General features: G+C 39.5%; 1 protein-coding gene and 1 long non-coding RNA gene across 3 annotated transcripts in view; one reads left to right on the forward strand and one right to left on the reverse strand.

The window, feature by feature from the left end:
* Positions 1 to 1,922, reverse strand: part of E2F3 (E2F transcription factor 3) — a 793,515-nt gene extending 791,593 nt beyond the window's left edge. Inside the window, exon 1 of the mRNA XM_044065766.1 lies at positions 1,344 to 1,922. Coding sequence (XP_043921701.1) covers positions 1,344 to 1,628 — 285 coding nt within the window. The 5' untranslated portion in view covers positions 1,629 to 1,922. The remainder of the gene's footprint in view (positions 1 to 1,343) is intronic.
* A 136-nt stretch (positions 1,923 to 2,058) lies between these two features.
* Positions 2,059 to 17,404, forward strand: LOC122796997. Of its 2 annotated transcripts, none has more exons than XR_006364022.1 (2): positions 2,059 to 2,101; positions 17,320 to 17,404. It is a non-coding gene; the product is annotated as an uncharacterized LOC122796997 (long non-coding RNA). The 2 variants fall into 2 exon arrangements; XR_006364021.1 differs by lacking the exon at positions 2,059 to 2,101 and adding an exon at positions 2,110 to 2,187.
* The last annotated feature ends 4,953 nt before the right edge of the window (positions 17,405 to 22,357 follow it).

The raw sequence follows: 22,357 nt of genomic DNA on the forward strand, positions 1-22,357 counted from the left end.
ATGAGCCCCCCAAACTCCAACTACTGAAGGAGACAACCTAACATCTGGTACCAGAACCCATTAAAGATAGTTAGTGTGCGCAAGCCATTCATTACCCTTGATACAGCCCCCTCCCTCCCATTTCCTATGTGAAAAAAAAAATCAATCCTCCACTTCCCCAGCCAACAGCAGAAAGGATATCCAGAGTTTCCAGATCCTTGTCTTAAAACTGCTTTAAGACAACCCCACTTCCATTAGTTTATCACAAACTAAAATACAAGTCTTTTCAACATAAAGGGAAAACCTATCAAGATTTTCTCATCCATTTCCTTGTAACCGAACCCCGGGAGTAAAACATTACCAAATACAAATTTAATTTTCAAAATAAATTTTAAATGTTAAAACATAACCAAAGTATGATCTAAAACCACTGCTGTGCACTACCCTGGGAGCCAGAAATAATGGACTTTTGGGATTTTTTACTGTAAACATCTGTCAATGCTCCCTTCCTATGGGGAAAAGAGATCACTGCCCCCAAGTAAATTAACGACCATTTCTATACACCAAGGAACATTATCAACAAGGTAAATTATTCTATAGTACCACACACAGAAGACTTTGACAAGAATATAAGCGTTTACATTCAACATAATACTTGGGAAAGCAAAAGCAACCATAACAACTGTTCCCACGAACCTTAGCCCTACTAGTGAACTTACATATACTATTTCTTATTCTTACTATCACAGATGCCCATAATGGAGAGTAAACTAAGAGAACCCAACTTGCTAACACTTTCGTGTCAGTCCCGCAAGGATCATAAGAGGCACGACAGTTTCCGGCACTCGACAGCTGAGAGCTCTACACGGGGCAAAGTTCACAGCAACGCAACAACGGGTCGCGTTTCAAACGAAAACCCCTAAATTAAAACGAGTTACGCCACGCTAGCCATAACTGAACACTGACGCAGGCCCCTTCCTCCTTAACCAAAATATACACGAAAACAAGGCCTACGGGATATCTTAAAATAAGCAAAACCGCATAACCATACGGAAAGTCATATGTACACGAAATATACTCAAAGACAAAAGTGCACATTATAAAAAGACTTAGATTTTATCTACCACCCCCTGAAATGCGCTGCTGCCTGACCTCTCACCATACAGGGCATGACCCCCATACTCCCTCCCATGAATAGTTAAGAGCAAGTTAAAAAAGTTTTAATAAACACACTTACAATTGCTTCCAAAAGCCTTAACCCATACTAATGCATCAAACATAACTGCAACAACATACTGCATATGCAACAAATCGCAAACTTTAGAGGTGATGAAAACAAACTTAAAACAACAGCTAATATTTACCGGATGCCGTCCCATGGGTGATCTTACTACAGATCTGCTAGATGGTCCGTGAGGAGTTGAATATACAAAACTGCCAACTGGCGAATCTGAAATACACACCGTGGTATTACTGTTACTAGCAGTCTGTGAAACACATGTTGGTGAGGCAAGAATGTGGAGAAAACCAGAACTCAGACAGGCGATATTGTCAGGCAATCCAATAAACGCTGTACGTTTGTTTATCGATGAACCCCCAGTCCCAGGCAAGGTTAATTTAGCTGGGACTGGTTGGTTTCCCCTTCTCATTTTAGTATTCGAATTACCCTTCCCCTCTTAGATTTGGGAGTCGCTTTCGTCAAAACACTTAATATTTCTGCATAAATGATCACTGATCTCGTTCATAAAGACACTTTAGATCACTTTACATCTGATTGGAGCAACGTATCACTAAAAGAAGCTCGAAGATGCAATGGATTGAAAGAGATTACTAAGCTTCTCTCTGCTGCTGAAAAATGGCTCCAGGAAGCTGACAATGAATGAAGGGTAATAGTTTACGCGCGAAGGTCCTCCCGCGAAACTCAGATTTCCCGCGAATAATTCAAACAAAATTTGAATGTCCCCGCCCATTAGACTTGCCCACATCGCTTTTTCTTTCTATTGGGTAATATGTATTCACTACGGCTCGAATCAGATTCAGCTATGTAGTGTGCGTGCTTTATTATTGGATAACGTCAGTCTGTTTTTATTGAAGGTCTCAAGACGAAAAATCTCTGTATTTGGTAAGTTATTCTTACACTGGCTTTTTCTTTAGGTAGCGTTTTTCTTCTTGCATTATTTGCGTTGAAAAATATTATTAATATAAAGTGTGAGTTATGTTTAGTGAATTATTCGTTTGCGTTCATGTTTCTGCTGTAAAATGTGTATGTTTATTTTAATATTTGCGGTAAGACCTGCTGGGGACGCTGCTTGTCAATATTTGCTTTTGGTTTGTAATACGTTTATTATGTTATCATTCTTTTTGTCTTTTAGAATGTAGAGTGCGAGTTCATAATTTGGAGCCACTAGGCAAATGTGGAACGCTTGTTAGCAGCGTTAATTAGGAAGAGGATAGGGTATTTGTTTGTTATTTTGTACTTAAAATATTTTGATGAATTACTGCTTTTTATTTTATTTTACATTTGTTGATCGGGAAAATCTGATTTAAATACATGTTCATTTTCAACGGAGGCTTGGGGAGAAAAGCTCTTCTAAATATACAAAAACAAGCACACATATACAGCGTCATTTCACACATACAGAGACTGAATGCAAAACGCGTGTGTGTGTGTGTATATCTATCTATAATTTTACTTATTTTTTTAAGAAATACACAGAAAAATATTTTGGCTCCACATTTTAGAGGTAGATAAAAAAAAATATTTTCGCTGCAAATTGTAGTAGTATGACACGTTAGTTTAAGAACAGTATTTATTTTTTTTTAATTGAGTATGTATGGTTTTGGTTTATTAGTTTACTTAGAAATGTTTTTATTGTGGAGTTGTGTGTGTATTCAGATGTAAATATTGCATTATAACCAATACTTTCATTTTTAATCTCTCACAAGGCTTTAGAATTGGTGTTGTTTGAAGAAAACTCTCTCTACAGCCAGAGATAATAAAAAATATTTAACTGTAGTAAGTGTAGGTTTATAGGTATTTGCTAAGGCCTTTTTAAGCCTAGCTATGCATCCCAAATATTTGACAAGTTCTGATTCCTTTGATAAGTGTAAGAATAGGCCTGGGAGATTAACCATTTACAGGTTCTTTGTCCATTACAGACATGGGTGCCAAACCAGGAATTTATTTCTGGTTTTCCATCCAATTGCCTAAGTTCCACTTGGATTGAGTTAGGGATGAACTCTGCTTTACGTGGATGTGGACCCTGTTCTGTAGATGAGGTAGTCTCTGCGTTACATACTCGTCTCTCTAGAATATCCTACTTGCATCATGGGCAAGGTGTACGTCTTTAGAATGGGTAATTCTGGTTCCATTTGTTTTGTAGATATGCAGGAGGTCCATTAGAGTGGGGTGTGACAATGCCCTGTATACCAGGCATAGATCTCCCCTCAAAAGCCTGTAGGATCCCAAAAACAGGGATAGGGCCTTGATTACAGTAATGTCATGTTTTGTAATATCTTCTAAAGTTTAATACTATATAGTCGAAAATGAGTGTATCCTATATTCTAAGAAATATTGCATGTCAAAGTCCTGTCCTTAACTTTGTGTCTGTAATAAATTGTTCTCTTGGAGCTCTTCTCCCTGGACTTCCACTGAAAATGGACTTGTCCAGTTGGACTCTCACGGTCAACAAATGTAAAATAATAAATAGGACCTATTATTTACACCCTGTATTCTTTTAGTGAGTAATATTTGTGGATGTTCCACTTGTTGGATATGCCTTGTTGGGTACATACCGAAGGGAGCATTGTTAGGTACATACCGAAGGGAGCATTCTACTCGATGATAGGTCTGATGAATTCCAAATACAGTGTAACAGTGATTTCCTTGGCTTTAGATGCCCTACCATTTGTTTATAAGTTGTGGAACAGAGAATTATTTCTTCACCACTGTAGATAAGTGGAGATCAAAGGCTAGAGTATTATCCCAGTGTGTTCCTGACTACTGGGTCAGGTTTATGGGGTGTGTCGTCAATATGATAGTTACCAGGGATGGATGACTTCCCAAAGTGTACCATTATGACTTTTTTGGCATTTAGTTTTAGTCCATTCCTCTGATACCAGTTGCTTGTCTGTGTCCACCCCTGCTGGAGAACATTTGTCAGTGTGAGATTCAGTGACCGCTCCTAATTTGCGATCATCTGCATTTAGTCAGCTAGAACCCACTGACATTGGCCTTTACTTCTGAGAAGTAAATGCCAAAAAGGAGCGGTCCAGGGACTGATCCCTGAGGGACTCCACTTTTGACTGGCTGCTTTGTAAAGGTGGACTCTCCAATTCTAACTTCTTGGGTCCTGTCTGTGAGCTAGTTGTCCATCCACTGAATGACATATGGGTTGTACCTAACCTCTTGATTAGTGTCAACCATGCCTGTGTGGGGTATTGTCAAGGTAGGTAGTGTGAATGATTTTTGCATTCATCCGTTGTGTTGGTGACCTTTTCTAAGAAGTCCACCAGGTTGAGTAGGCATCATCTGCCCTTGACTAAACCAAACTGTGTTGGGACCAGTGTCTTGAGGTTTACTATCTCTGTTAATCTCAATGATTCTTATAATGGCTTTACATACAAGACTAGTGAGACTTATGGGTCTGTACTCAGTCATTTGGTATGGGTTTGTTGATCCTCCAAGCCCCTTCAAAATATCACAGCCAGTTACTTGGTAATCATTGTCTATATAATTCAGTAACTGGTAACTTGTTGGTTTTGAAAGCTGCTTTTAATTTCATGACTTGTCAATTACACCACATACTCCCTTGTATCTGGACCTTTAGTTTCTCCTACTATTGTCGCAGGACAAGTCCTAGTTAAACCACGACTGGGTGGTTATATCTGATTTGACTGATCAATCTAAGCAGTTTGGCTGCAAATCATAGGGCACATCTTCATTAAGGGTCTGTTAAAGATTAAGTTAGACTTCACAACCATTGCTGAAAGTTGAATGGTAAAGGTGGTGGAACTGTTGTCTGTGGGTGATAAAGCACTTGACTCTGGACCAGGATTAATTTAGCAACTATCGTCCCAAAGTCTTATACTGATGGGAACACGCAATATAAAACAATTTCAGATCTTTTTTTTTTTTTCCACCACAAATTTGTGCATTTTATCTATGCATTTATTTACTATGGGTAAAGTCTTCAACTGAAAGCCTAAGAGTTTCCTATATGTTTACATGATGGGAATTCTATGTCTGCCACAGTCAGTCTACGGATCAAATGAGTGTCCCTGCCTTCTAGTAAAATTTATTTTATTCTGGGTCATTGAGTGAGTGTAAGAAACTGACTTTTTTCCCATAATTTGTGGCATTGATGTCTTTGGGTGTTCATCTTTGTGTGTGTTTAAAAACTATGACCCTTACAGCACTGAACTAGGCATTTTGTTGGATATGCAAGTAAACTGTTTTAGACCCTTTTCACTCACCATGCTAAACTGCAAGGAACAGGTCATAGATAATGTAAGTATCCAAATTTCTACCAATAAACACAGTGGAACTGAAGTGATTTCATCTGTGTAAGTAGTTTGCTTTCCGATAGTTGGAGACATAATCAATGCTCAGATTATCACCGTGATTTGCTACAAAACCTCACATTTTATGAGGAACGCACCAAAGCTATGTGGTAAATGTAGACGTGAGAGCATCTGGACAGTTGAGATGTATGTATATGCTTGTTTTATCTAACTAAAATAAAACTGGGCATTGTCACTTGTAGGACACTTCTGCCGTAAGCTTTTGGAATTAAGTAATGACAGACATGCCTCTCAACGTCGTAGTACAAGAAATGTGGACAAAGCCTGAAATAATGCCAGCACAGCAGTCTACAAATCTGGGTAGATTTAAAACGGTTGTAAATGGAGAAAGTGCCAAAATAACATTGAATAACTTTGTCACCATGTGACTGAGAAATGAGTATCACAAGTGAGTTGTTTACAAGGTGGTTGCGATAATACACGAGTACCTATTTTTCTGATGTGGTTTTTATACTTGGCTGTCTTAGTTTTTTGTTGTCCCCTACTAACTGGTGTATTGGTGGTTCATGATTGTGCAAGTTTTTCATTCAGTGAAAAAAAAAGTTGCACTAGTTTTCAGTAATTACTCTGTTCTGTAGTGCTGATAGCCTGTAAACATCTAATTATAGTATTGTATCAGACAAAATATTGTATTGCATTTTGATGTGTGTGTTGCAATAGTCCAAAAGTCTGAATATACTGTTATTTGAAAGCTAACAAATATGGGGGAAAGTAGCTAAGTGCAGATGATGACATTACATTTTAATTACTGCGCTTTGGTGCTTGAACCCTGCTTTTTTTTTTTTTTTTTTTTTTATAGGTTCGTAGACAAGTTCATGTTTTGCTGCCTGTGCTGGACATTTTAAGCCTAGACAATTTTTCTGTTTTGGTGCTTAACGCAACCTGTTTGGTGTTGGCTTGGTCTTGCTCATCCTATGGTCGGTAATTAATGAATTATCCATGTTGTGAATAACTAGGATTATACCATAGTTAACTGGATGGGGACCCATGTGTAGGATTAAGCGTTCAAAAGTTTGCTTTTCTCTCCACTCAGAAGTAGTAGAGTGGGTAGTCCTGTGGCAAATGTTCTTGGTATCTACAGAACCAATTTGTGCTTGAATATGGAGAGGGATGAGCTTTGTTTTTACCCGGATGAGGATTCTGTTCAGAGCAGCGGTGTCCTCTGTGTCCTGTCCTAAAAACTGTTCTGTTTTTTCAGAATTGGTCTCAATTAATTTGTTTAGGCCTTGTATCCTTTTTAGCCGAGGTATCTCTGTGGGTGTTGCAGCTGCATGTGTCAGGACAGATATGCACCAAAGGAGGCCTTTCAGTCAATTACTGGCATAGTGAGGGAGCATTATATTCCATGACTCTACCTAATGAGGGCTGAGTAAACTGGGACAATGGCATCCCTAGATCTGGATATAATCCATTTGTGTTTAAGCTCACAATATAGAGGGACTCTCTTACAGCAATGGATAATCTCTTAAGGTGGTGGCTTGTCCATAGTCTGCTTTCTATTCATTTTTATTTTTGCAGTGATCTTTCAACTTCGGTTTCTCGCTATTTTTCCTTTGGTTTAATTTGACTAGCTCCTTAGTTTTCTTATTCTTTGTCTTTTAGAGTTGTTTTTTCATGTTTGAAAAATGCACCTTTTTTATCCTGTACTGTCCCTTATCTTGGCTCTTATCTCCTAACATCTGTATGACCTTGCATATTATTCCGATAGAAATTTCCGAACTGTATTTGCTTGGCTAGTAAGGGAGCTTGAGCATTTTGGTCTTTCAGCTACATCCTAGTTTCTGTGAACAAAAGTAACAAGTGTGTTGAACTAACATGAAGTGAACAGTAGCAATGCATGTAGTACTCCTAGAAGCTGATAAAATCAGTAGCAATGATAAATGATGTGGGATCTAAAAAAAAAGTTTAGTAGCATGACTGATTTTATAACATTAGAATATTCAAAATGTAAATGCTTGGCCTGTTTGAAATGGAACAACTTTGGGAAGTCATACCACTAGATGGAAGCAGATTAATGTAATTGTAGTAGGAAGGAAATGACTCTATCATTCAGCATTGACCACAGACTCATTGGGCCTGTGTTCACATGCCCATACTTCATTTAAAGATGAATTGGAATTTTTTGGGCAGGGAAAGATGCAGCAGCATTCAGCCACTTCACAAGCAGGAAGAGTTTTGATATCCCCCCTCCAAGTAGTATTAATAGCATTATGTTAAAAATAACCAGATCTGGGAGTGGGTTATTTTTGGTGGGTAAAAGGTAGTGTTTGTGTTTTTTGGCTTTTTTTTTTTTTGCTTACTAACAAAGCAGTACAATGTTTTTGGCCGACTTGAGTGTGTGTTTAATTTATGCCACGGTGATCTTGAAACTTGCACTCGAGTCAAGCGGTGGCAGAAGTTGGCAGATGGAAATCAAACCATGATCTAAGCAAGGATTAGCTTGTGCCAGTTGTATGGGACTTGGGTTTATGGCTAATTCTGCAATACATATTCTAAAAAGCAAACTCCCTGGAATATGTTAAGGTACCAAATAACTTTGTGCATGTCAGGGGCAGAGAGAATCCTCACACTTTTTTTTAATATTGTCGTATTTGCAATGAAAACATACCTGTGTGCCTTGATAGAACGGAAAAAAAGCAAATCTGAATATAAATCACTGGGAATGCATTCAATACGGTGTATATTAACATTTCCCCCAATGCTTTTATGTATGTCATATCTTGCAATATTAATCTTCTACTGTACTATTTTTATTAGTGGTCAGTGAACAGTTTTACTTGTGTACGTGTCTACACTTTTTTCTGGATTCTAACAATTTAAAATGTGTGCATTGAGCATAAAGAGAAGCGGATCCAACATAAGGGCTGTAAGCATGAAAAAATTTAAATTCCATCCTCCCCATCCAGAGGAGAGACTGGTCAACCATGCCCTTTGGGGGACTATACACTTCTTGGTATGTGAATATTCAGCAATGTTTTGAATTTATTTCTAGGTGACTGTAGATGGCACCAATATTACTGGGAATAAGAGCAGAACTCTGTTTTAAGCATGTATATACCAGCTTTAGAAGCAAAGGTGAAGTCAAGTGCCATGCAGTTTGTGTAGCACTGTGCATTGCAATCAATTCTTGGGGTATCAAATTAATAGACTCCAAGTGGAATTGCATGATATTTCCAGGAGCTTGGATAATTGAGTGACTCCACTTCCCATAAGCAGGTACAATACCTGCTGCAGAAATTACCCCATCAGAGAAATCCATATGAACAAGCTTTAAAGCAGTTTGTTCAGTATTATGATGTACTTGGGTCTATTTTTCCTTCTGGATTGGGGAATATCTTTACTGTCTGAGACAAGCATTGTAAATCTTACTTCTAGTAAGTTGCTGTTTGTTAAATAGTTGGAATAAGACTACCAATATAATAACCAGATCAGTCTATAGGTAACTAGGGATAAGCTTGATTTCCACAAATGTAATATTCATGTAATGCTGCCGCACACTGTCCTCCAACTCCCATCATGAATGTTGCAAGTGTTAATTCTAACAAAGTGCTCTATTTTTACAAGTTGAAGCAGCATTACAGTAAAGGGGCTAGAAATGTTTGTTGTGATATTTAGTAAGAAAAATAAGATGAAAGTAGTCACCAAAGCCATAGATGAGTGTAAGGTGGTTCACACAGCCTGTCTAGATCTTGCCAAGGCGTTCAACACCATCCCCCACTCTGGAATTATAGATAAACTCACTACAATGTGAAAGTAGCAGACTCCAAATCAGACAAGTGGAGTACCACAGGGTTCAGTCCTGGGTCCTCTCCTGTTAGCCTGTACTTCAGAGAAGTAGATACCAAACAGACTGTCTTTGGCTGGCTAGGAGCCATAATCGAATCTCCTAACTATGTGGACATCCTACAAAAGGGCCTCACTGAGACAGATGCCTGGTGTCAAAGACATGGTCTTAAGCTCAATGCCAAAAAGTGCATAGTAATGCCCTTTGGTAAAAAAAACTCTGTACCCATGAACTACCACATACGCTGTAGTCTACTTAACACCCAAGTGTGAGACCTTGGGACACAGGTGGACAGTAGTCTCCTTTGATAATCACATCGCCACAGTGATCAGGAAATCCTTCTACATGGCACACCATCACAAAAGGTTTCTCATCCAGAAAGAGGTAATTGTTCCCCTCTACTCATTAGACCCATTATAGAGTACAACGGTCCTTTTAGTATGTACCTCACAAGACATCTACAACAACTGGGAAGGCCACAAATACCTCGCAAAGGATTACCAGCCTCAAACAGATGCCCTACGCAGACAGACTCAAAAAAACTCCAGCTTTACTCCATTGCACATCGCCTACTCCAGTGGCCATCTCTGCGTAACATACAAAGCTATGTCAAACCCAGAGCTGTTGTACATGCTCCACTTAAAGAAATCCCAATCCCTCCGAGCTACGCACTCTAGGGACCTAAACTTTGTCACCACAATAAACAGAAGATGCTGGAGGGATAGATTCCTGTCCCAGAGACTTCCCATACTCTGGAACAGACTACATATCTATGTCAAACAGAGCTCCTCATTAGCACTCTTCAAGAAAAATCTTGATTGGATGGGTAATGGGGGAAAATTCACCCTGGGGATCACTTCTGTGGTTCTGCTTGACAAGTGCACAGGAAAATCAGAGGCCCTTCTGTAGGATGTCCACATCATTTGGGGACTTTGCAGATGACTGCAAACTAGGAGCCATAGTAAAGTTAGCCAGAGGCAGTCTGTGTTAGCCTGTACTTCAGAGAAGTAGAAAACGAACAGGAGAGGTCCCAGGACGGAACCCTGTGGTACTCCACTTGTCACTGCTTTGAGGTCAGTCTGCATCAGCTTTCAGTATTTGTGCATGTAATGGTAATGTAGTACAGTAATGTATTCCTTGTTTCCTTGGGAAGTTGGCAATCTGTTAGGATTGCTATCTTAGGAGAATTTAGCACCCATGTGGACAGGTATTGTACAAAGGTAAGGGACACATCCAGCTACAGTCCAATATATTTAAGATGAAAAAATATTTTCAAAATCCACCGTATGGAAATTCAATACTTCAGTTGTGAGGAGCTATCTTAGTACTTTGGGATGTACAAAATAACATTGCTTTGTTTTACAAACTTCTCTTTACATTGGCAACTATAAAGAGCCAATATTTTTAATGCTATTTGACTTTGTAGAATGGCATTGCACAAAAATAACTGAAAAAACATTTTTACAGAGTGATATTAATGGGGACTAAATAATTCCCCAAAACCAAGCTCTAAACCCCCCCCCATGTCATGAATTGGACCCAAAAACTTGGAACACCACTGCATGGGTGTACTGCTAGAAAGGAATAGGGTACCTCAAATTGTGGATAACACTAAACTCCTACATAGCAATGTGTGTGGGAGGAATGTCTATGAAGCCTATTAAATATACTTACTCTTTGCACATATGATCTATCTCGCTTTTTCTAAGAATGCTACCCCAGTCCTGCAAATAAGGGGGGGTCTGCAGTGCAAACAAGTCTATGCTATCCAAATAGTGGGTGATGGAGAACTAGGCTGCGAAAACAGTGTTTTTGAACCACCACCGTGTATTTGCTGTGGAACTTCAGTAATGGCACATCACGGTTTTCACGCTTGCTGCTCCTATGGTTACTTCTGCCTTAAAAATGAATGTGTAGCTTTTTATATTAGGACATTAATACCAAAGAAGTTTTGCATGCCTTTTGATACACATCATGTGCACAAGCTGCCTTCCTAAGTTATGTACCTTCTGAGCTGTTTTGCAAGTTTAAGTGCCTTGACCCAAGTGTAAATTGATTTGGAATTGTCCCAGTGCCTTTTTCTTTCACCTGTTCTACTCCAGATGTGTCCAGCAGTTATCATTGCCTGTGAACTTTTTTCTTTTCTGCACTGCATTTTGTTTGCTGATGCTACAGTTATTGGTGGTGCACCAGACTGGCAAAACGGATCAACCCCATTTTTGCCACATTTTTGTACATCAATGAATTGGGGTGCAGGGGTCCATTTTCCTATACAATGGTGTCACAAAGCGCAGAGCATTTTTGTATAGTTTGGTTGTTTACAGATTTCATTCAACTGTTTATAAAATAGGTAGAACTGATTAAAGCAGTTTTAAATGTGCATGACTGTTACCAAAACAGGGTTGAATTACAGATTTGATAGTGAGCAAAGGGCGTTTTTGGGATGAACTTGGTTTTAATTTATAGGACCAGATTTTTTTTTTTTTTTTTTTTTTTCAAAGCAAAAAAAAAGATGGACATTTTTTTCTTAGGAAAGTAATTACGGTGGCCTTGTGGGTAATTGCAGTTCAGAGTTTAGGGGATGCTTTAGCGAAGGCCTTGTGGGTGAAAGTATGGTGGTCATTGTAGCCATACAGTCATTGTGTAACAGCAGTGGGCAAAATCTTGAGTCCTCTCTGGTTGCTGGCAATTCAGTTAAAGTGGTCAGTAGTTAAAGTGGTCAGTGATTAAAGTGTAAAGTCTGGATTTTGAAGGTGGCTAATGTTGAGAGGAGAGCTTTATAGTAGGTTTGCTTTGAGGATGAGGCAGTGGTTGGCACATAAAGCGCTAACGTGTTTTAGGCATATTTCTACCTTTTGGTCCAGTTTGTAGACTCGTGACTTGTGTGTTGGAAATTGGGGCCAATTTCTACAAATTTTTATTTTGTAATTGTATATGGATTCTCTTTGTTTTCCCTTGAAATGTGCATGTTCTCAAGTAATGTGCAAACCATATACCATAGTATGAGATGAAGCTTCTGTTGGACTGCCAGAATATTAGGAAATTATTGGGCATGAGTTAGTACAAACTACAGTGTTGCTTGTCTCAAAGTGTGTGTGTTTACAAATTTCAAATGCAGAAATGACATGATTTCTCTCATCGTCTTAAGGTAAGTGGCATGCACTTTTCTGCTATTGATTGTGCAGTATGAGTGGTGGATTAAAACGAAACACAGGTGACAGAGTGGGGAAAACTACGTTTACACAACGTCTTGGCTAAACCTGTAAAATACAGTATAGCTTTCTGCGTGACAATGGGAGCGAGTGTGGCAACAATAAAAGCAAGTAAGAGGTACACTAGCTGGTTGTATGTTTTTTCGTGTGTCCAGGGACAATTGCATGTTTTTAAATTGGGGGATCGCCCTTAATAAAAATGATGGTGATCTCACCTTCCCAGAAAATGGTAGTTTTAATAAAAATATTCTGACAAATTTGCAGGGAAAATTGAGAGAAAAAAGGGAAGAAAAATAGCAGGGTTATATTGGGCAGCTTTCAGTGACTGGATGTTAGAGGCAAAGGAAAGGGAAAAGGATTCAGTAATTAGTAGTCTCGAAGATAATCGGCAGAAATTTAAAAACTAAAACACACTGCGAGTAATTTAGATGTAGCAGATAAGTGACTGAAGGAACCACCCTTTAAGGGATTATATCCAGTAAAAGAATAAAGTAAATTACAAATACTTGAATCATCTGAAGATGATCCTTGGTTTGCCCCACCCCCATATCAGCCCACACCGGTCCAGGTAAGAGCTATGAGCTCTACGACAGGGAGTGGTAGCCAGTGGGGTGAGGGGCATGCTCATACCGGGAGCGGAGATCGGGCAAAGGGAGGTCAGTCTAGTGAATCGGACACTGAAGAACAGGATAAGGAAAAGACATCACACATGACGACTCGTAAGGTAAAAAAGGAGACAAAGGCACAAATGTTTTTTAAGCCTAGATCTTATAAGGAAAAAGGAAGGTTTCATTTAAATCAGAAAAAATATTTTGGCCAGTTTCCTGCCATGATAGATGATGGTGACTGCTATTATGGCCCTGATAACTCATCAGATGCTGACAGAATGTTTCCCTTGAGAGAAGTTCTGAACCCAGCGCTCGCTAGGGATGCGGAACAACCGGCAACTGTAGGTAGTACTTAGGGCGTGGTCAGCAGTTGATTTTCAAACTATTACTAAGTCACTCCCACCCATCCTTACAAACCCAGCAAAGTTCCAGTGTGTACTAGCAGGACATTTGTCTGCAAAATCCTACCATAGAAGAGGTTAGAGCAGTCCTTCAATACGCTGTCCCAGCTGATTTAATGAAACTAATCTGGGATCATGCTAAACTTCCTACCCCAATACCGAAGCACAATACAGAAGGGGGAAATGGGTTTGAGGCAGTCAGTCAATGTATCATCTATGCTATCACCGTAATAGTCCTGCCTACTCCTAATTGGTCAAAATTAAATCTGTCATACAGAAAGAAGATGAGCCTGTAGACTAATATTTAAATCTGCTCACTGAAGCCTTTGAGGCTTATTCTGGGTACCCAGAGCCCACTGAAGGACCGGCACAGAGCGGATTGTCTGCTGCTTTCTTAGATGGGTTATGCCCCCAGGTGAGGGATAAGTTAAAGGAAGTGTGCTTAAACTGGCCTAGTTTAGGATTACATGAGTTAGTCCAGCAGGTACAATACCTATCTGACCACTTAGTTAAAGAAAAGAAGGACTTGCAGGAAAAGTTAAAGTACAAAATTCAAATGTGTAATGCTTTTGGCCAGCCGCATGGTCAGCGAGGTAGAGGAAGGGGTGGACACAAAGGGGCAGGAAACAAGTCTGCACCACCCCAGAACTTAAGTAAAAAGACAGTGTTTCAACTGTGGCCAAACAGGCCATTGGAGGAACGAATGTCTGTATTTAGATGAACAACCTCCCCACCCACTGATGTGTCACATCAGTGGAATTCTAATTGGACTCCGTCCAGTTGACAGCAACCACAATGAAGGTTCCCTGAACAGAAACAGCAGCAGTTGTGCCCGTTTATTCCTGTGGATCAGGATGGCCCACATGTTATGTTACTAGTTAAAAAATAAACCGTATCAGTTTTTGATACCGGAGCAACTAAATCTATGCTAGCTGGTAAAGCAGCAATGAATGGTCCCCTCTCCGACAAAATAACTAGAGGAGTGGGTGTCTCTGGTATACCTATTGAGTATTCCAAAACTCTTCCAGTCCCAGTAACTTTGGGACCACTACAAGATAACCATGCATATTTAGTAGGACTCTCAGCACCTTTAAATCTAGTGGGGAGAGACTTGCTTTACAAAATGAGGGGGGCACCATTTTTTGCACAGCTGATTGAGTTTCTCAAAGTACTTTCAGATCAACAGGATAGTTTCGTCCAAGGCTGCCAGGGTACTATCACATTACAGACCATGTGTATCCAGTCAGATCTTGATAGAAACAGGTGTTTATATTCCCTGCCCTGCCCTCTCACCTGTGGACTAATCATGAGAATGATGTGGGATTTGTGACTTCAGCTACTCCTGTAAAAATAACTCTAAAACCAGGAGCAAAGTTGCTATGAGTGCCACAATACTCTTGACAGCTGTGGCTATATCTGGTATTGCCTCTGTCACTTCTGCATTGGAACAGCAAGGGATCATGGTACCCACCACAAGCCCATGTAATATTACCAGTAAAAAAACCTGGCAAACAGGCTTACAGATTTGTGCATTTGTGCAGGACTTGAGTGAAGTCTTTCCCAATTGCAGCAAACCCAGCTACTATTTTGAGCTGTATCCAACCTACAGCACAATCTTTTACGATCATAGATATTTAATCAGCCTTTTTCTCTAATCCAGTACATCTTGATAGTATTTGTTTGCATTTACCTATACAGGTCAGCAGTATACTTGGGACTCAATTGCCCCAGGGATACGTAGAGTCCCCAACCTTATTTACTAGAGAGATGCATAGACTGCTACAGGATCTGCAACTACCATCACATTCAGTTCTTGTCCAATATGTGGACTATATTCTTATAGCTTCACCAGATAGTAAGTAATGTATGAAGGATTCCCTTTTTAGTGTTGCCCTTTTTAGCTGCACAAGGGTTTAAAGTAAATGGATCAAAATTTACAATTCTTTCAGGAAAAGGTGTAGTATTTTGGGCATATAATTGCAATGGGTTCTCGTCAAATACTCCCAAATCGTATAACTTCTATTCAAAGTGCCCCTCTTCCCTGTAACCCAGAGGCAGCTTCGAGGATTCCTTGGCCTAGCAGGGTACTGCAGCCAGTGGGTGCCTAACTTTTTGGAGACTTCGGTTCCCCCTGTTACAACTCCTAAAGGATGTTATGGAACCTTTACCCCGGACGTCAAAGCATGAAGAGGCACTTCAGGCTATCAAAACAGCCTTGGTAAATCCTCCTGCCTTAGGGTTGCCAGATTATTCCAAACCTTTTGTTTTCTCTTGCTGTGAGCAAAACAAGACTGCCTTGGGTCTCTTAGCCCAGCAATGCACTGGAGGCTACCGGCCTATTGCTTACTACAGCACTCGGCTGGATCCAGTTGCCTATGGTTACCCAGCCTGTTTACAGGCTGTGGTAGCTGCTGCTGTCTTGGTTGATATGGCAGCCCCACTAACCCTGGGGCATACTATACTAGCAACATGATGCTGTACTAGCAGTTCAAACGTTACTTTTAAAAGCAAACAGTATCTTTCACATTCACGCCTCAAAGTATGAATTAAGTTGAATAAATAATCCTGCCCTACAAGTCCTACGCTGCCCACCACTGAACCCTGCCTCTTTCAACTTCAGATGAGGGCGAACCACATGATTGTATGCTTGTAGTTAACTCTGTTCTTTCTCCTAGGTTACATTTGTATGACACTCCTTTGCAAAATCCTGAGTTTAGTTTTTTGTTGATGGATCCTGCTTATGAACAAACTCTGGTGAATTCCAAGCTGCTTGGTTGGTTTGTACTCCGACTGAAGTTTTAAGATCAGCACGATTACCCCCAGGCTGCGGAACTAGTGGCATTATCAAATGCATGCAAAATAGCTAAGGAAAAGTCTGTTACTATATATACGGACTCCAGTTATGCCCATGGTGGTGTTCATGATTTTGGTATATTGTGGAAGGAAAGAGTTTTTAAAATCTTCTGGGGCACCTGTTAAGAACCATTTATATATTAATAAGTTGCTACAAGACTTGTTACCTTCTGAACTTGCTGTTAAATGTGCAGCCCATCAATCCAATGACTCCTTTGAAACTAAGGGCAATAATTTAGCTGACTGGGCTGCTACAGGCTGCTCTCTCAAACTGTTCAGGGACATTTTCTGCAGCCTCTGCAACAAATGGTTACTTTTGATACCACAGTGTTAAAAGCTTTACAGGATAAATTACCAGAATCAGAAAGAAAAACATGGCTGGCTCAAGGTTGTTTTAAATGCTCTGATCTTATTTGGCAACATCCCGATGGCAGATTGGACTGCCCAATATCCATGTTAAATTCTTAGTGTATCATTTGCCAGCCCATGTAGGGGTACAAGCTTTAATAAAACCAATCCAAAAGGATTGGTTTGCCCCAGAGCTTTCTGCTTCTGTGCAGCATTTTTTGAGCATGTGCTCCATTTGTTTACAGTATAACATTTCAAAAGGCACTATGGCTCCCGCACAACCACTGCCAAAACCATTGGGATCATTCTGTGTTTGCAATGGGATTTTATTGAACTCCCACCTTGTACTAGTTTCAAATATGTTTTAACTGTTTTCTCTGGGTGGTTAGAAGCCTGCCCATGTGTTAAGAATGATGCCATTTCAGTTGCTAAAACTTTATGAATTGATACTCGTTTTGGTGCTCCCTGCCCATGACACCACCACAGCCTTTCTCTGAGTATGATGCATTTGATAATGATATTTTTGTATATTGCACTTCTCTTTTTTACAGTTTCATCACCGCCAGGTAGCAGCAGCTCAACATATTCCTGATCCTTCTCTTTCGCGCCACAACCAGGGGAGTGGGTGTAAGTCGAGTCTTTCTCTCGAAACAGCGCTTCAACCCTGTTGGAAGGGGCCCTTCCTGGTTCTACTGACAGCGGTGCGACTACAAGGCTCGCCCACCTGGATTCACATCTCACGTCAAAAAGGTTGTGCCATCTGAAGATCAACAGCCTTTACCAACTCCAGACTCTCCACCTATTGCTACTCATACTCTAAGCCATACTGTACCAGCACCTGCCAATGCCTAGCATCTACCTGTTCGGAAAACCCCAAACTCCTGATACTATGCAACCTCAACCACAATTTCCACAAGTACTGAACAGCTATTTTGGTAGTTATTCTTGTTGTACTGTTATTTTTAATGTGGCCATTTTTATTTCCTGCTCCAACAACACACTCTGCCAAGCAAGCTATTTGGCACCCACCTTTCAACACCTACCAGGCCATTAAACATGTCTATGCTTCCACCTTCAATGTTCCGGATTGCTGGATCTGTGCAGCTCTTCCCACTTCACATGATGGCCTGCCAATGACAGCTAGTCCTTTACCTACTGACAACTATTCAGCCATCCTTTACTTCAGGGGATTGTGTAAACAAATACATTCAAATTGAACTGCATCTCTGACTTTAGCATACCGACAGCAAGGCATTTTATGCCTAAAACAAAAGGGAATCAAAGTCTGTTCAAGTAATTGCACTATAACAATTTGGAGAGTGTGTGCCATTACTAATTACACAGCTTTACAGTCAATGTTATGGCATGGGACAGGTCTGTGTCCTATTCTGTGTGGTGGGCCTCTGTATCTGCACCATTCAAGAATTTTTCATATTGGCAGACCTGTAATGTGACTGGAATGATGTTGGGGCCAAAGGAGGTATGGAGCTTTGAAAAGAGCCCTACATTGACATTACTCAACTCTAACATCTCAAGTTAGAGTTAGATGATGTGTTCTCTCAAGTAGTGTTCAATAATAATGTTACCACTAACATTTCCACTATGCTTTTGGAAGAAGGGTTGTATTTTGTGTGTGGTAGAAAAGCCTATAAATGGCTTCCAGGAAACTGGTCTGGCAGCCGCTTCCTAGGTTACCTAGTCCCAGCTATTCAACATGTATCTGCTTTTACCTCGGAAAAATTCGGAACGTTCGAGAGGTCAAGAAGCCTACCAATCCGGTAGGTCATGTTGAAGCTTCATGGATCTATCATCATGATTTGGCTCGTGCTGGCACTAAAGGACTATTCTATATGGACTTGTCCAGCATACAGAGCAGTGAAATCAGTTTGGGAACTGAGAACTGTCTGAGTAAATTGCTCGGAATATTAAGCAACGCTACATTTTCTGCCTTAGAACTAGTGACTGAACTGACTGCTATGAGAGCTGTAGTCGTCCAAAATCGTATGGCTCTACTTCACCCTAGCGGCAAAAGGAGGAACTTGTGCTTTAATCTGGGAGGAGTGCTGTACTTCTTTTCCCGATAATTGGCATGAAATTGAAAGCAATCGTGAACGGATTCAACGTTTCTGAACTCGAAGGCCAAAGAGGCCGATAGTTCAACATGGGCATGGTTAACCAACCTGTTCTCAGGTTGGGGAGGCGGACTGTTGAAGTTGATTTTATTAATTGCAGTATAACTGTATCCCTTGAGAGTTGCTGAAGCAGGATATAGTCTGGAGCTAATCAGAAGAACAGACAAAAAGCTTCAGTCTAATGAAGGGATTGAACTTCTGCACAGACTTAATGTTTTAATTTCTCATTGCCTACGGGACTTGTGCAAGGAAGAAAATATGTCCATTCCTGCTCCAAAAGGGCAGGACTATTGATTATCCAGCAATAGGTCTGACAAATGATCAGACTAGATGTGCGCAGAATGGGAATGGAATGCTGGCTGTAACCTTTTGGTTGTCAGATGTTCCAAGATAACATGTATAAGAAATATTAAAGAATGTCTTCAGAAAATCATTCCGTACACACCAAGACTTGTAGTGGTTGGAATAGCCTTGAAATGTTGAAATACCAAGAATCTTCATATGTTAATTGTATAAGATTACCTTGATTAAATGTATTCCTAACATTGTATAAGTGTGTGTGATTTTGAATTTCTTTTCTGTGTATGTTGTAAATGTTACATTAATAAAAGAAAATGTCCATAAACTCTTGGAAAGATGTCAGTCCTATTTCTGAAGTGTCTGTATAAACTGGCAAATAGGCTCTGCTTAACATTTCAGTAGTGTGCCTCTATCTGAATTACAACTCACAATGTTTCAAGATCTTCTTTCAGCAGCTCACATTAGTGTTGTCGAATTTGCAAGAAGTAAAGACTTGGCTGCATTTCACAATCTTATATGTTAAGAGAATCCATAATGTCAGGGTGAACAGATAATCTAAAGCTTTTGTATCTATTGTTTCAGCCATATTATATACACAAACAAAAATCTGCTGCATTTGGGGTTTGCTTTTCTAAGCTGAAAAAGTAATGGTTCCATCATAGTTAAACAAAATGCTTAAGATCTTGGAAAAGGGTATGCATTTGCATAAGTGTAAAGAAAGTTAGAAATGTAATTGCTCTCCTACATGTGTTGTCATTTCAAGCCAATCTCGTAAAACATTAATTTCTGTCGGTACTTCCAGTATTTAAAAAGATTGAGTTTTTATGTCCCTTCAAATCAAAAATATTCTCAATGGGTACAGTATCTGATGCAAACTTTAAAATATGGTACTTCTAATCAAGTGGATATTTACTTAGCTTTATTGGGCTATAGAAAGCTGCCACTGCAAGTTGTTATCCGCTCCTGTGATGTAAAGAAAGTTGAGATGCCAATGCCTTTCTTTATTAGAACCCGAGAGTACAGTGCAATCCTTAGAACTGTAAGGGCAACTGATGAATATGCCATATGTATTGTATGGAAGGGGTAGAGTCAGCATGACATTACATCAAAATTTTGATCGGACATCTAACATATACACAGTAGTAAGCCTTCACTAGTGTGAGAGAGCCTTTATTGTGTAAGGTGAAATATGTAGTACCGAAGAAATCACTGGTATTTGGTGAAACTGCCAAATCCAGATGCCTTGCCAGGGTGTCAGCTCAACAGCCCCAACTTAAAATTGATCTTGGGCTGAAAGAAAAAAAAGTCTACAGATTTATTCACTTTCTGTTACAGAAACCATGAAAGTGTGTAGGTGTGAGGAAGATTGGCAATGGAACTTGCGATTAAAAGTTATGAAACAAGTTTTTGTCTTTTATTCCTAAGACTTAATGCATTTGTTAATGCATTTGTTAGCATCTAACACAATAACCTGCCTTTTTAAAGATGCTTTAACTTGTCAGGCCAAACACACATCCATGTTTTCACAAAGAAATGTCAATTGAAGGTGGTGCTTTTAAAGTAGTCCTGTCAGAAATACACGGGAAAATGTATTTATCTCTGACTGCTTGATAATTCATCCTTGAGTGGACAGATGCTAATCCCTGAAGTTCAGGTTTGCCTGCAGCTATACGATTCAGTGGCTACTCAGCCCCCCACCCCATAACGGTTTACTGGTGGAGGGAGTTGGTTGCAAGGGTGCACTCTATGGGTGTGTTCATCATTGACATTCTGTAACTAAAGAGCAGGTTAGCAGCTGTTTTTAAGATGTTTAATGTTTATTTCCATAATATTCCCTGCAGTTAAGTATCTAAAACTTTGAAGACTTGCTACAGGATTACTACATTGCTCTCTATCCATATGGGTCACTTTATTGCAATATATACTTTTATTTGCCAGTCTTATGCTCTATTTCCAGGTTTTTTTTGGGTTTGGTTAATATGTTATCCTTATTCTTTAGAATTTCCACTGCTTGTTTCTTGAGTTTTCAGTACTCCATCAGACTTGATAGCTGTGTTTTAGTGGTAGAATTCATAGCTGCCCCTAGAATGTGATTAGAGACTTGTAGTTCATTTTTTCTACCGTGTTCCTGACTTTTGGAATTCTGTGTCTGAATCAGGAATGAAAATCAGAAACTACTTTTAGGTTTAAGGTGCACATTACTTCATAGTTTGTTAAATTACCTGTGTTTTTCTTCCCCCTTGTGCTTCTGTACAGGGTTGAACAGAGTACACAGTATTTAACAAAACAAATATATAATGTGTGTGTGTGTGTGTGTGTATATATATATATATATATATATATATATATATATATATATATATGCTTAAATAGGTCAGCAGCCCTACTATGCAAAAGTGTCCGTCTTCTGATCATTTTAAGATTCCTCCTTTTTTTTTTTTTTCCTTGGAGCTCAACCGTGGTATGAGTGATATACCAGAAATGTTACCCAATTAATTTTTTTTTTTTTAAGTTGGAATGATTTTCAGCTATGAGTACTACTTAATCTAAATCATTGCTGTTGCCTTCTCAGTAAATTAAAACACACTAAAAAACTTATTACATGGGCTACTAATAAAAGTACTCCAAATATCAGCATAGCAAACCCAGCTCTGAATAAGTCATAGTGCTAGTTTTTCTTTATAGTACTCAACAACAGGGAGTTAAAGTTGGCAGTTTGTTTCAACTCAAGTTGCTAGCTGCTGTATCACTGGAAGTATTTCATTCAACTTGTCACAGATGGTTTTCAGCTTACTTTTCATCAGGGCAAGTTATGTTTGTTACAGTGACCTAATTAATGATATTAATTACCAGGAAGATTTGTATATGGGTACCACTGTACTGCCTTGTAGTTGAGGGATAACTTTTCCTCAAAAACATCCTAGGAAACCAACACAAAGCTTCCTTTTAAAAAAATTACCATACTGAGTGACTACAGATGCCATTTGCTAAGTGCAGCAATACTGCCCAACAGGGAGGCATTAAAAGGAAGTAAGTATCATATCTATTTTTGCAGCTATTCAGTAGTTCCTCATTAATGGCAAGTGAAAATGGTTACTATGTTAGCAGTACTGTTTCTAGATTGCCATCCACAGGAATTATCTTTCTGCATGTGAAG

This window comes from Protopterus annectens, chromosome 3.part0 (assembly GCF_019279795.1).
Source record: "Protopterus annectens isolate FY-2018-M chromosome 3.part0, PAN1.0, whole genome shotgun sequence".
Classification (NCBI taxonomy): Eukaryota; Metazoa; Chordata; order Ceratodontiformes; family Protopteridae; genus Protopterus; species Protopterus annectens.